Consider the following 16238-nt stretch of genomic DNA (forward strand, 5'->3'; position numbering starts at 1 on the left):
ACTCCTCCATCGACCATAATACGCTCCTCTCTGAAATATTCACCACAAAAATGGCGGAAGCTCTGTCCAAAGCTCAGGCCCCGACCGTGCTTTCTGAACCTGTGGCTGTCCCGATCGGCATCAAGTTGGATGGTTTGAATTATGCTTTATAGTCCTAAGTTGTTGAGATGTACATCTCCGGCAAAGAAAGGTTGGGCTACATCAATGGCGAGTTACCTCCGCCATCTCCAACCGATCTGTCCTTCCACAAATGGCGTACTGACAACGCCATTGTCAAAGGATGACTGATTAACTCCATGGATCCGGCGTTAATCGGCAATTTCATTCGATTTCCCACGGCTAAAATGGTTTGGGATTCAGTTGCTACCACCTATTTTGATGGTGGCGATACCTCTCAAGTCTATGATCTCCGGCGGCGCGTCTCACGTCTCCGCCAAGCGGGTGGCTCCTTGAAAAAATACTACACCGATTTGCAAGGCCTCTGGTGTGAGATTGATTTTTGACGTCCTAATCCGATGGAGTGCCCTGCCGATATTGAACGTTATAATAATCTTCTCCAAGAAGATCGGGTCTATGTATTCTTAGATGGTCTTGATGACAGGTTGGATAATATTCACAGCGACGTGTTGCAGATGCACCCATTTCCCACCTTGGAGTAAGCATATGCCCGTGTCCGCAGGGAGGCTCTTCGCCAAGTGGTGATAAATGCTGGCGACCACGAACCACCTCCACGGGCGGTGCTTGCTTCGAAAGGCCTAAAGCTTGGACTGTCTGGATCGACTTCTCAACATACTGAAAAATCTTCTTCTAAAGCCCGTACCTCATCCGATGGTCTCAAATGCTCTCATTATGGCAATACGAAGCATACACGTAAAAACTGCTTCCAGTTGCATGGGTACCCCGATTGGTGGCACGAGCTTCAAGCTAGAAAAAAAGAGACGGTATGGCTGAAGGCGCAGGAAACGCTGCTGTGGCAACAGCCGAACCTTATCTCTCTCTCATCCTGCCCACTGCCTCACCTAAATCGGTCTTCTCTTCTGCAGATCTAGGTAACATCTGTCATGCCTTGCTTAGTCGTCGTCATGATGTGGACAGTAATGATTGGCTCCTCGACTATGGGGCCACGGATCATATGACGTTTGATCCCACAGATTTCTCCCATCACTTACCTCCAAGGTGCACCAGCATTGTGAATGCTAATGGAGTGACCTCACCTATCACAAGAGCTGGATCTGTAACCCTATCACCATCTCTTCATTTACCAAACACTCTGCTTGTTCCCTCTTTATCTCACAAACTATTATCTATTAGCCAAGTTACTACAGATCTAAATTGTGTGGTGCTAATGTTTTCTAATTTTTGTCTTATTCAGGATATTCTCACTAAGGAGATAATTGAGCGTGGTACTAAAGGGGGGGGGGATTATACTACATGGAAGATTTCAGTTTGGGTTGTGCGCATCACATGTCTTCTAGACTTGATTCTAAGGCTCGACAGATTTGGTTGTGGCATCGTTGTTTGGGACATCCGTCATTTGGGTATTTACGACATTTATTTCCTGATTTATTCTCTATTGTGGAGACTTATGAATTTTACTGTGATATTTGTATTTTAGCCAAAAGCCATCGTACTATTTATCCATTAAATATGAATAAAAGTGATACACATTTTGCTTTAATTCATTCTGATGTATGGGGACCCTCTTCTTTATCTACTATATCTGGTGTACGGTGGTTTATGATATTTGTTGATGATTGCACTTGGATGACCTGGCTATATTTGATGAAACATAAGGATGAAGTGTTTCGTATCTTTTAGTCATTTTATGTTATGGTTCAGACCCAGTTTTTCGCTCATATTCGGATTATTCGCTCTGACAATGGTGGTGAATATGTTAATCACCACTTTCATTTTTATTTTCAACAACGTGGTCTTATTCATGAGACCTCATGTCCTCAGACTCCTCAGTAAAATGGAGTCGCTGAATGGAAGAATCGAGATATTCTTGAGACTGCTCGAGCTCTCCTTCTAGGCGCTTATGTTCCCACATAACATTGGCCCGATGCTATTACCATTGTCATACATTTAATCAATCGCATTCCTTCCAAAATATTAAATTTTAAGACCCCATTACAGTCTCTGTCAGCCTTAGTCTCTCTACCTACGACCCTAATGCTCCCTCCTCACATATTTGGGTGTGCGGCATATGTGCACCTCCCTAAGAACCAGCGCACCAAACTTGACCCATGTGCCCTTCGGTGCCTCTTCTTGGGCTATGCTAATCATCAAAAAGGCTACCGCTGCTATGATCCTACTACCAAGCATCCCTATGTGACTATGGATGTCACCTTTTTGGAATCCGAACCGTTCTATCCTTCTTCGGCATCCACTTCTTCTCTTCAGGGGTAGACACTAGATGAAGAGTTGAATTGGCTGAGTTTTGACTGGCTTAAAGATCAGAATGACACACCAATTATTGGCAAGGAATCGACAAATATATCTTCAGGGCCTGACATTTCTTCTATTTCTAGAGGGCCTTCAACAACTGAGCTCACATCATCAGGAGAAGAACCCGAATCCCCCCATCTCTCAGTGCCTGTAGACCCATCTCCTAAGAATATTCCTGAGGTAAGTAATTTCACTAAACCCTCATTTATGAATAACATACATACGTCTGCTGGGTATACCTTACCTTTCAGGCATAACCGTGGCAAGCCACCAAACAGATTCTATCCAGACATTGAAGAAAGAAAGTCGACGTATCCAATTGCCAACTATGTTTCCACCGAAAAGCTACCTGAACCTCTCAAGACACTCTCACACGAGCTGTCCGCATGTCATATTCCCACTACAGTTCAGGAAGCTTTAGTTGATCCTAAGTGGACACAAGCAATAGAGGAAGAAATGAGAGCACTACTAAAGAATCAAACATGGACGTTGCTTCCGTTGCCCAAAGGAAAAAAACAGTCGGATGCAAATGGGTCTTCTCTGTTAAACACAAGGTAGATGGATCTATAGAATGATGCAAGGCAAGGCTAGTCGCAAAGGGATATACTCAGACATATGACGTAAATTATTAAGAAACCTTTTCGCCGGTAGCCAAGTTAAATACAGTCAAGGTCCTGTTATCTCTCGCAGCCAACTTGGACTGGCCATTGCACCAGTTTGATGTAAAGAACGCATTTCTCCATGGTGATCTTGAAGAGGAAGTCTACATGGATACTCCTTCAGGCTACACAACATCTTCAAAAGCTAAAGTTGTGTGCAAATTGCAGCAAGCACTATATGGATTAAAACAATCTCCTCGAGCATGGTTTGGGAGGTTCAGTCTGGCAATGAAGAAATATAGCTTCCACCAAAGTAATTTAGATCATACATTATTTTTAAAGTACCAACGGGGCAAGGTAACAGCTTTAATTGTATATGTCGATGATATGATCATCACAGGGGATGATAAGGAGGAAATCACTAAGCTTCAGAAACAATTGGCGGCCGAGTTTGAAATGAAAAATCTAGGAGGACTCAAATATTTCCTGGGAATAGATGTTGCTAGATTAAGGCGAGGTATATTTATTTCTCAGCAAAAATATATATTAGACTTACTATGTGAGGTTGGAATGTTGGATTGTAAGCCAGCAGACACTCCAATCATTCAGAACCACAAGTTCGGAGAATATCCAAACCAAATGCCAACGGACAAAGGAAGGTACTAGAGATTAGTTTGTAAACTTATTTACCTTTCCTATACTCGTCCAGATATTGCCTACACAGTGAGTGTAGTAAGTCAATTCATGCATCAACCTAGTAAGGATCATCAGAGGCGGTGATCCAAATTTTACGATACTTAAAATCCTCTTCGAGAAAAGGGCTTATCTTTTTTAAAAATAACTATCTTAGAATTAAAGGTTATACAAACGCAGATTGGACGGGGAATACCACAGACAAAAGATCTACCTCAGGATACTTCATGTTTGTTGGAGGGAATCTTGTTACATAGAGAAGTAAGAAGCAAAAAGTGGTGGCATTATCAAGTACTGAAACAGAGTTCCGTGGAATAGCTAAAAGACTTTGTGAACTCCTGTGGCTCAAAAGACTTCTAACTGAAATTGGATTTGCTCCTACATCCGAGATGGACCTCTTTTGTGATAACAAGGCAGCTATCGCTATTGCTCACAATCCGATCTAGCATGATCGTACCAAACACGTGGAGGTTGACAAACACTTTATCAAAGAGAATCTCAAAGCCAAAATAATTCAGTTTCCATTCGTGAAGTTCGAAGACCAACTAGCGGATATTCTTACAAAGGTCGTATCAAGTAAGGATTTGTACAACTCACTAAACAAGTTGCGCATTGAAGATTTGGATGCTTTCACTTGAGGGGGAGTGTTGGCGTGAGTTGTCAAATCAATCAATGAGTTGTCATCAAATCAATCAATGAGTTGTCAATTAAGAGAAAATCAGAAAGATTATATTCGTAATTGTACAACTCATTGATTGATTGTACAATATCTATGTATAGCCAAGAATATGGTTGCTAATCTCCCTATATATATATTTCAAATATTCATATCTTCATTTCAAAGAGAAAGAGATACAAAAGAGGCCATTCTGACAGGTCCTATGATAAAAGATAGGCTTTGACTATCATATCCTATACAAAGAATTTCTATGAGTTTTCCTGATCGAGCTCAATCTAGCTCTATCAAGGAACATACTACCCTTAACTAGGTGAGGGAGATTCGAAAAGCCTCGGAACACACTACATGTCTAATGTCATGACATGTGTTTATAAATAAGAACATCCAAAACTCAAGTGAGCTACACCACAGCAAAGAGTGAGATAAAGATGCCTACCATTGAATCATTTTTGACACAAGCTTGATGTAGAGCGGGTTATGGATAGTTTCATGGCCAAGATGGACTAGAAAAGGCCTGATCGAAAGCAGAAGTGATCTGGACCGTCTAGACCTTAAAATGGATGTATCTCGCAAACCAGAATGAGTTCTCCGACGTGCCACATATGATTTTGGGGTAGGATGAGCTACTTTAGCCAACCAACCCTCCTACACCAAGTTATCCACGCCAAATTTGCGAAATACCATCAGATCGATGGGCCAAATCCTGTTTTAATTTTAATTTTATTATTTATAGTAAGTTTTAGTTTGAGTATCGCTCTTCATCCGTTGGGCGTTAGGAGTTGTGTCACGCCCCAAACTCGGAAACCGGGCTCACAAAATTTCCGATCGCTGAATCCGGTGCTGACAACCTCCGTAGTACCCCATTCTCGGCTCCCAACGTATATACGCCAAATTCCGATCATGGGATCCTACAAGAAGGATTTTCCAATGTACATTTATCTCGTAATGAGCATAACCACAAGATTACCCAAACCATAAAGGCAACATCATCATCACATATCCACTAATATAATTGTTTGAATATAATACTGAAAGGGAAATACATATAAAATAAATCAAAGCTCCAGAAGACCGCTGCACGCTCCAGGCTCAATGTTGCTGCAACCTAACATCACCTGCACGCATCTATCGTGCATAAGCTTATAGAAAGCTTAGAGGGTGGTGTAAGTTTGTGCACAAGATAAGTGACAAGTATTCAACGCAATGACATAATCATACAATGTCGAAATAAGCGCAAGGTCATGAATCATACATCATCAGAATAAGCGAAAACATACTGATAGGCCCATAAATACCATCGGTCTTATCTAAGCTATGCGACGCAGAAATATAATAAAAACAATATCATATACTGATGAAGCAATGTAGATCAACTATGCAATGCGGAGACAACAAACCAAATATCAGATGTCGCTGATGCAATACAATATACAAATCCTGATGAGTAAAATAAACAGCGTCAGTCATACCATATGCCGTGGATGTAATGCAACATAGGCCTATCAGGCGCCGAGAGTATAATGCAATATATAAATTCTGCTAAGTCCGTCTAGGCCATATAAGTGCAGAAACATAGTAACCCAAAATGCTTAGTACTGCGGATGCAATGTGATATGCGGTGCAAATGGAATGACCATGCTGGAGTGTGAAGTCGGGATGATAGTACGTAGTATCGCAGGCTACGAGGTCCACCGCAAGGGACTCCTATCCAAATCAGTCCCATACCTAAATTTGGATAGCCAGACTCAATGTGGTAAACTCCTGATCTCAGGTTAGTCGCGCGCCCAACCGAAATCCTGGCCATGCGAAGGTACACATAACGAATAGTTACGCACAACCAGCCCAAGTGGATAGTGAATAAATGAATGAATGTATGCAATTCCTACTCAATAAGTCCACATATCAGTACGGTTACTCTTTGAAAAATCACCAGGGTCTATTACACTCCAAACCAGGTTGCCACCCCATCGCCCGCAACAAGGTGAGTGGAAGAGACCTCACTATCCGCCTGCCAATATCGGGCCTGACTCGTCGATAGCGGACCCATTCCTCGAGCTGGTCAGACTCAGCCTAGCATTGCCCCCTCCTCTTAGGCAGGTAAGGCCGTACCCCCTTCCAACCGACCACGACACAGTGGGAGACGCGGCCTAACGGTATACGGCCCTCATGCGCTCATGCATCCACTCGGTCTAGACGTTGGAGCAACATCTGGAACCAAGATGGTTTAGGGACTTTCACCCAGGGATATTTATAACACCCCATGTAGAACAGATTTCCGGTGTCCCGTCTGGCCATCCACAGTAGCCTGTGGAGGCTACAGCCTTGATGTCGCTAGGGCACACAATGCAAGATGCATGAGTCATACAATCCAGTTATGCATCAACCCTGCGCATACCGTGCGCTCATGTGAAATAACCTCCGCCTATCAGGGAGTCTCATAACAATCTACCTAATGAAATATGCAATCGTCAACCACATCTCATAACAAACATGCAGATGATGCGTATGGGCGTGTATCATGATGTCATGCAGTCACATACTCATAATCGGTATCAATAACCTGCCTTAATAATCGACATCGACATTCAGCCTCGACAATGTGGACATTTAACCAACATTGCCCCCAAGGGGTGGCCCACTTAGAGCCTGACATATAGAGGACCCATGGCCTCACAAAAGGGCCTAATACACGTCACGATGGGCCTCAATTACGGGCCGCATATACATCATATAGGCCTCGACAATCGGCCTCAACACTCGGAATCGGACTCGATAATTGGAATTGACACTCGGAATCGGCCTATACAATTGGCCTCGACAAATTAAAATCGGCAATCGGTCATAACAATCGGAGTCGGTAATCAGTCATGACAATCGAAGTCGATCGATAATCAGAGTCGGCAAATCGGTCACGATAATCAGGGTCGATCGATAATCAGAATCGATAAATCGGTCACGACAATCGGATCGATCGATAATCAGAATCGGCAAATCGGTCACGACAATCGGAGTCGGTAATCGGTCACGACAATCGGAGTCGATCGATGATCAGAGTCGGCAAATCGGTCATGACAATCAGGGTCGATCGATAATCAGAGTCGGCAAATCGGTCACGACAATCGGATCGATCGATAATCAGAATCGGCAAATCGGTCACGACAATCGGAGTCGGTAATCGGTCACGACAATCGGAGTCGATCGATAATCAGAGTCGGCAAATCGGTCACGACAATCAGGGTCGATCGATAATCAAAGTCAGCAAATCGGTCACGACAATCGGATCGATCGAGAATCAGAACCGGCAATCGGTCACGACAATCGGAGTCAGTAATCGGTCACGACAATCGGAGTCGATCGATAATCAGAGTCGGTCACGACAATCAGGGTCGATCGATAATCAGAGTCAGCAAATCGGTCACGACAATCGGATCGATCGATAATCAGAACCGGCAAATCGGTCACGACAATTAGGGTCGATCGATAATCAGAGTTAGCAAATCGGTCACGACAATCAGATCGATCGGTAATCAAAATCAGCAAATCGGTCACGACAATCGGAGTCGATCGATAATCAGAGTCGGCAAATCGGTCACGACAATCAGGGTCGATCGATAATCAGAGTCAGCAAATCGGTCACGACAATCGGATCGATCGATAATCAGAATCGGCAAATCGGTCACGACAATCAGGGTCAATCGATGATCAGAGTTAGCAAATCGGTCACGACAATCGGATCGATCGGTAATCAAAATCAGCAAATCGGTCACGACAATCGGAGTCGATCAATAATCAGAGTCGGCAAATCGGTCACGACAATGGGATCGATCGATAATCAGAATTGGCAAATAGTCACGTCAATCGGAATCGGCAATCGGCTATGACAAGCGGGATTGATCGAAATCAGAATCGACAAATCGGTCACGACAATCGAGATTGATCGATAATCAGAGTCGGCAAATTGGTTACGACAATCAGGGTTGATCGATAATCAGAGTTAGCAAATCGGTCACGACAATCGGAGTCGATCGATAATCAGAGTCGGCAAATCAGTCACGACAATGGGATCGATCGATAATCAGAATCGGCAAATAGTCACATCAATAGGAATCGGCAATCGGCTATGACAAGCGGGATCGATCGAAATCAGAATCGGCAAATCGGTCACGACAATCGAGATCAATCGATGATCAGGCTCGGTAAATCGGTCATGTCAATCGAGATCGATCGATAATCAGAATTGACAAATCGAAATCGGTGAGAATGGGCCTAACAAAGCCTAAGGGAAGGTTACAATGTGGACATCCAACCATCATTGCCCATCAACGTGGACATTCAACCAACATCGCTCCCAAGCAGTGGCCCACATAAAGTCAAACATAAAGCAGGCCCATGACCTCACACAAAGGCCTAATAGACATTGCAATGGGCCTTGTATACATCAAGTCGGGCCTTATCATATGGGCCGAAAATATGACTTATTGGGCCATGTCAATGGGCCGCACTAATGGGCCTCATATACATTATGTCAACCATGTCAATGGGCCCTATGAGTGGGCCATGAATACATCAAAGTGGGCCTAATGGATGGGCCACAAATATATCAAGTGGGCCTCATAGTTTATCGCATTAGGCCACATACAAGGGCCTCGTAGTAGGTGGGCCCTGCACAACCAGCAGGTGGGCCCACACCTTCCAAATGGGCCCACTGGATGAATAACATGGATGTGCAACACATCTATCAAGTGGCCACAAGTCTAACAGCCTGAATTAAGGTGGACCCGTCAGACGAAAGGTGTGTAAAAGGGACGGAGTGGGTATACAATACATACACCAAGGTGGGTCCCACCTAATCGGACCTTGCTGCTGACCAAACAAGTGGATGGTTTGGATACTGCACACGTGCAGTGAATGGAGTCCACAGAACTCATTGGCGTCCAAGGCGGCAGCAGCTGCCTGCTGTGTGGAACCCAAACCAGATGGATGGTATGGAGGGACAGATACATCAGAGGTGGGTCCCACGGGCCTGCTACGTCAACACACACCCACACAGCTGGTGTGTGTGGAAACCAGCCAATCCGTTTCATTTGGGGTGAATGGTGTGGATCAAAACACCCATCATGATCAAGGCCCACACAACTTGTAGGTGTCGGCAGCAGTGGGACCCACTGGCATCAAATACAGCAGCTATGCTGCTGGGACCCACCGTCCCTTGGACAGTCTGGATAAAACATTACATCAAAGTGGAGTCCACAGCAGCGTCTAAGTAGTCCAGCACCGTCCAGATGGTCTGCACGGTGTGGATGATACAAATACATCACGGTGGTCCTACGCTGGCAAACAGGTGAACGGTGCTGATATAAGGCATACATCAAGGCGGAGGCCACACGTGGACGGTGTGGGTCCAAAACGGACATCAAGGTGGGCCGTACGTCCAACAGTTTGGATGGCGTGGCTACCACATATACATCAAGGTGGGATCTCCACACGTAACTACAGCATCCAAATTGCTGGTTTGCACAAGCCAAGCACGTCTAAAGAAGAATGGACGGTGGGGATACATCCACATTAGTGGGTCCCATCGTCATTGGCAGACGGAGCAGATAAAATACATAGATCATGGTGGATCCCACCGTCCCTGATGGACGGTGAGGATATAACAAATACATCATGGTTGGGTCCTACTACACGTGTGGGCCCACAATATAGTAATACATATATAATATATACATATATGAATTGAATATATATTATATTATATTTTATATATGTATATATAAAATATTCAATCTGCCAGCGTCCAGACCCTGGACGGAAGGCCTGGACGTGGTACACGTACTACGGAGTGGTCCCCACTGCCGCAGGTGGGTCCCATGGATAAATGGATGAACGGTGGGGGAATAAAACACGTGTCATCAAGGTGGGTACCCACCCCACACGTGTAGCACGTGTGGGTGGGTCCCACGTCCATCAGAGGGACGGTCAGCGTGCATGGAACACATACATCACAGTGACTCTCACACGTCCAGATCTGGACGGTGAGGGTTCTCATCGTACATCACGAGGGCCACGGATGGCCAGGATAAAATACATGAATAGGGTGGGTCCACGCGTGTGGCCCACCAGCAGCCCGTACAAAATTGATATTTGTGTTATCCCTTCATCCTGGCCTGTCCAGACAAACGGGCAGCAGTCCCGTCCGCTGGACAGTCCAGCAAGGGTCCCAAGGGTAGATGGCATGGATAAAATACCTCATGGTGGGCCATACACACGTACAATAGGTGGCCATGGAATATGGAAAAAAGAGAGGGAGAGAGAGATTATGATAGAGGGGAGGGACCTCGCCACTATGGGCCCTCCTTAAATAATGCATACATCAAGATGGGTCCCACCAACGTGGGCCCTTAAATCACAAAAGGACAAATACAAGATCACCCACCTTAGATCTCTTCTTCCTTCTTCCGCCAATGCATGCTAAAGCTTCAAATGAACAATTTCTATGGTTGAGATCAAACTTGGACGGTGGAGATGGGAGATAGAAGTGGGCCACACAAAGCTTCTCCCATGGAGAGCCATGGACGTGGGTTGCTTGGGAGGAAAAATGAGAGAGAGAAATGAGAGGGAAAGGTGTAAGAGAGAGAGAGAGATGGGTGTGATGGGTGAAAAGGTGAGTGATGGGTGTACTTTGTGTAAGAGAGTGTTGACTTTAGGGGTTGCTTGGGGATGGGATGATGTGTACTTGACATGAGAGGTGATGTGTGATTGATTGATGGGATTTGATGTGATGTTGTCTTGGGTTTTGCAACAGCGCGGTGTTTTCCTCCAACTGAACGCGGGCTCACATCTTCAGGCCTGGGTATCACCTCGGTGTGCGAGACGCGGCATCGGAACCGCGGCGACGGTGCGGTCGTTAGGGTACAAGTCTCGGGTCGAGCCGACTCTAAAATACAGGGTACAACTCAGGATCGCGCGCCACTGCTATTTACACGTCGTGGGTCGTCGAAATTCGACCGGGAGGACCGCGAAAGCCTACGGAACGGTACGAGGTAGGACACGGGTCTTACAAGTTGTGCCCAACATGAAAAGTGCTTAGAATAGTCAGAGGAGGGTTCGGCCAAATAGGACACTTACTATTTTTGGCCGAAAACCACGCGCACCAGTAGGAATCACGATTGTCTATAAATAGTAAGTTTAAGTCGCAATTTCTAGGAGTTTTAGTTGTAGTTTAATTTTGAAACTTCTTCCATGGCTTAGTATCCCTATTTAAATGGGTGTAAACTTGTTTATTCTTTCATCAATTAATTTACAAATTTTCTAAAATATTATTACTATTTTCTTCTTTTTTTCTCATGAATTCGAGAATCAGAGAAGCTCCGTGAATTGAAAGTAGTTATCATTGAGGAAGACATTGATCAACCTCCCTGCATCAAAGGGTCATGTCAAGAACCGTCCGTAAGGTCCATCGCACCGGGTAAAGCTAAACACAAATATCAGCTTGATTCAATATTTCTTTGCCCCCGATAAGTTTTCAATGGTGGGCGTTCATAATTCTCCCACTGTTCGCTGTGGTGCAGTCCACTTGAGCTTTGGATACGCTTCAATTTTGAGCTCGTGATCTAAAATAAGCCAACAAAAAAGATGACCGCGGGAATAAAATCAACGCATCACGTTGTTCTCAGAGAGTTCCGCGACCACGAAGCTTCGTGGAGGCAGCTTTCCAGCACACTCCGTGTCCCTTATCCGCACATTCCTGGCCCAAAAAACTCTGGTACACTGGCAGAGTATGATGGTTGATACACAGGCAATGAGGAAATCCAAACGCCTTAAATTCACAGCAAGGACTTAAATCAGTGTATCCGGTATCGTATCTTTCACTACCGATACAAGCTCGTATTGAGTTGTTTTAGGCCGATACAGCCGCATCGTTCATGGGTGATATCGAGATGCAGCAGGAAGCGAACACTTCAGGTAGTCATACAGTAGTCGATTCCCTGAAGAAATCGCTCACAGATGTCGTTTCCAAGCCTAGACGTATAGATCCGCCCACCATTTACAAAGTCCCACAAAGAATCCGCATGTAAACGAAGGTGCGTACGAGCCCCAGATCCTGTCGATCGGTCCATACCATCACGGCAAGGAGAAGCTACAAGGCATGGAAGAGCACAAATGTTGGTACCTAGATTCGTTCCTCTCCCGCAATCCCAACCGTCAGTTGGAGGACTACGTCAAGGCGATAAGTTGCTACTCGGAGAATGTGGGCCCGGGCAAGGAGTTTGTGAAAATGATGGTGCTTGATGGTTGCTTCATTGTCGAGCTCTTTCTCAAGCTCAACCAGCTCAAGGAATTAGAGGAGGAGATGGGTAAGGTAGTTAATGGTTTATTCAATGTCGAGCACTTTCTCAAGCTCAACCAAAAAGAGGAGGAGCTCAAGAAAAAGAGAAGCTCAAGCAAAAAATGGAGGAGCTGTCTCTCAAGCAACAAAAGCTATGCGAGGTGGACCCGATGCTTACGACGATTTGGATGATGTCTCTTGTGGGGTGTGATATTCTCCTCCTCGAAAATCAAATTCCTTTCTTCATTCTGCAGCTTATTTTCAATATGGCTAGACCGGTGGACAAACCGTTCCGTAATTCACTTGCTGAGCTCGCCCTCGATTTCTTCAAAGGCTTCTTGCGTAGGAATGAGGAAATCGATCTCGAGAATTCCTACCATCATCTACTCCATTTGCTACACTCGCATGTGATACCTACCGAGGAGTTTAACCTTCCACCCAATCCTACCGTAGGATCCATCTCTAAAAAGTGGAAGAATTTACTAAAGCTCCCATGTTCAAAGAAGGCCTTGTTGCCCAATACTCACAATCAATCTCCACTGTCGACGCCCCCAGTAGCGATCAAGATAATCCCTTGCGCGGCTGACCTCCATCTTGCAGGGGTGAAGTTCAAGAAGAAAGAGAAGTATAGCAGCATCTTGGATGTGAAATTTAGTAATGGGGTGTTGGAAATCCCTCCGTTGGTGATTGATGACTACACCAATACTCTCTTTCGGAACCTCATAGCTTTCGAACAATGCTACCCAAATGCTAAAATTCGCTTCACGACTTACATTTGTTTCATGGATTGCCTTATCGACACGTCCAAAGATGTGGCCTTGCTCCATCGAAATAGGATCATAGATCATTTTCTGGGAAGAGCTGAGGATGTGGCCACCCTATTCAACCAGCTTGGCGTTGGCATCATCGATTCCTATGATCATAATTACCTTTCCGATCTATACAAGGATGTGGAAACACATTACAACACCCAATGGAACAAGTGGTGGGCCAGCTTGAGGCGAGATTATTTCATTAATCCCTGGTCCGGCCTTTCTTCAATAGCTGCTTCCATCCTCATCTTAGTCGCCATCACCCAAACACTCTTCACTGTCCTTCCCTATTACCGATCGCACGCCTAGTTCTTGATGATTATGTTTCAATGGTTTAGATTGTTTTAATGTTTTCCTCATCCGTGTTCTGCTAATAAAAAGTATCTCCCATGTGTGTGAAAAACATCACTGTAGAATATCAATTCTGGTTTTTTTTTTTTTTGGTTCTAAGTTCAATGGACCGAGTTGACTTGGACCAGTTGCGTGTGACTTAGACTAACCTTGGCTAGCGATGGTGAATGATTCTGATGGGAACCGTCCATCTAACCTACCCAATTTCTAATCAGATCTAAATCCGTGGATCCAAACTTGACCAGTCATAGAACCAGAATTTTGTATCGGGCTGAAAGATGGGCTGCTGAGTGCCGCATCACGTAGACAGTTCAGATTTTCTGCCCATGACACGTGTGAGGTGTGGATGGTGCTCACATAAGAAGGTGCGCAGGAGAGCAATATTCCCCCCTCTCTCTCTCTGTAGAAAGAGAAAGTAAATCAGAAGTTATCATAAAAAAAACCAGTAGTTCAAATTCTGTGCACATGTGTGGCCCACCCGATAACCATATTTTCCTAACATTAAACATGTGGGATTTACACAAAGTCTATTCTCTGATCAACCGGTCCGATCTTCAACACGTGTCACTCGTTTTCACTTGTGGAGTGAACATGTCTGGCGCCTAATCTTATCCACCGGATGCTTTGGGTTGTCCGAGCAGAGTGATTTTTCGCAGGGTAAGTTATCCATGATGGTGCCCATCGTAAGAACAATTTCAATCACAAAAGATAGGCCACGTGTATGACAGTGGTCCCATGCAGCAGACTGGAACAACGCCCTTGCCCTGAAACAAGAAGAGAACCGATCCCATACGGGCAACGGTACCCAACTTGTAGTAGCATACCATCTTTCCCGCTAACAAACTACTTGATTAGGACATCGGTGTCATGAAAACGATAGGGCCCACCATCAGGATCACTTTTTGGAAATTAGGTTGATCAAATACAGGAAGTGGATTGCGTCCAAACCTCGGTCGGACAATAAATCAGTCTAACATGAGCTCTTGTGGGTCCCTCCGTGATGTATCTGTTTATCCACACTATCCATCTATTTTCTCAGATCATTTTAAGGCATGGGCGTAAAAATGAAAAGATCCAACATTCAATTGAACCACACCAGAGATGACTCTTACATTTAATACTTTATGAATTTACTGCAACTCAAGATCACTATTTGATGTGGTCTGTTTCAGGGTGGATAAACAGATATATCAGGGTGGGCTCCACATGATCTCTGGTCAGACGGCTTATTGTCCGACAAGGGTTGGACCAGATCTGAATGATGAGTTTGATTGTCTGCTATCTAGTAATTATAACAGTGTGGCCCACCTGATTGATGGAAAGGCGTCTCAGGTGACTGCCTTAAGTAACACCATGGGAAAGGAACGTACGATATCACATGTTGTGATACATTTCTCACGGGAGTAAAAGAACGAGATATTGGCCACTGTAAACGCCACCTTTTACCTGGCGTGTTTCAAACTTTACTTTTCCAAAGTAAACCATTCTGGACGTAAGCAGCTTCCGTCCAGAATGGTTTACTTAGAAAGAGTAAAGTTTGACAGCATTATGAAAAGTGGCTGGGTAATGGGTGGTATTCACAGTGGTCAATTAAATGATTTTAAGCTGCCACGAAAGAATGCGTCATATCGTGCACATGCACATGTTGTATATATATGGAATGCATGTATCTTAGTCAAAACCATCAAATCTCAAGACTCATTGTCTGTGGACGGTTTTGCACATACACCCCGTTGATCATTCTCTGCCCATTTGATAACAATCAATCAGGAATCCTTTATTAATTTCAATATTCTTCTTAGGTCACATCTACAGCTGTCACAATTTAGACGATCAGTATTTGGATTGAGGAAATGGAAGCTACTTGTACGATGCGTGTGTTAACGTGCACATGATGAGCAAAACGATAAAGTGAGAGACACGACAAAATCTAACGAAGGGGATTGCATGTGACCCCAGGCACTGAGTGGGGACCACAGAGATGTCCATGGCAAATCCACTTTGTCCATCTGTTTTTAAAGACCACGGTATGGCAAGATTATAAAAATCAACAAGATTCAAAACTCAGGTTAGCCGCACCAAACGAAACAGTGGGAACAAAAATGTCCACCGTTGAAACCTTCATGGAGCTAACCGTCATGTTTACATGCGTTCCAAACCATTCGTAGGGTCCAATCTGATAAATTGTAAGCACCTTAGTTTTGGATCCGCCTGTTTTTTAGAATCTTAACCATTTATAGTCTTTCAAAACATATGGAAAGAGTGGATTTGCCGGACATCTCTTTGAGCCGCACGCAACCCTAGGCACAGCTAGGGGTGTACGTCGA

At 44.6% G+C, this 16238-nt stretch overlaps 1 protein-coding gene across 1 annotated transcript; it reads left to right on the forward strand.

Annotated features, from left to right (window-relative positions):
• Positions 1–296: 296 nt before the first annotated feature.
• LOC131231771 (uncharacterized) lies at positions 297–14174 on the forward strand. Its single transcript, XM_058228073.1, has 10 exons — positions 297–484; positions 680–973; positions 1075–1234; positions 1373–1444; positions 2461–2628; positions 3165–3360; positions 3448–3564; positions 3757–3770; positions 12446–12703; positions 12796–14174. Exons 1-10 carry the CDS (start codon positions 297–299, stop codon positions 13867–13869), a joined length of 2541 nt encoding a protein of 846 aa, XP_058084056.1. The 3' UTR covers positions 13870–14174.
• The last annotated feature ends 2064 nt before the right edge of the window (positions 14175–16238 follow it).

This window comes from Magnolia sinica, chromosome 17 (genome assembly GCF_029962835.1).
Source record: "Magnolia sinica isolate HGM2019 chromosome 17, MsV1, whole genome shotgun sequence".
Lineage (NCBI taxonomy): Eukaryota > Viridiplantae > Streptophyta > Magnoliopsida > Magnoliales > Magnoliaceae > Magnolia > Magnolia sinica.

Bases quoted from the DNA above. Each gene is read 5' to 3' on its own strand.
- LOC131231771 (XM_058228073.1), top strand. From the start codon at position 297: ATGGATCCGGCGTTAATCGGCAATTTCATTCGATTTCCCACGGCTAAA. The intron at 3,361-3,447 runs GTAATTTAGATC...TGATCATCACAG, and splicing joins GAAATATAGCTTCCACCAAA to GGGATGATAAGGAGGAAATC. The intron at 12,704-12,795 runs GTGCTTGATGGT...AGTTAATGGTTT, and splicing joins AGGAGTTTGTGAAAATGATG to ATTCAATGTCGAGCACTTTC.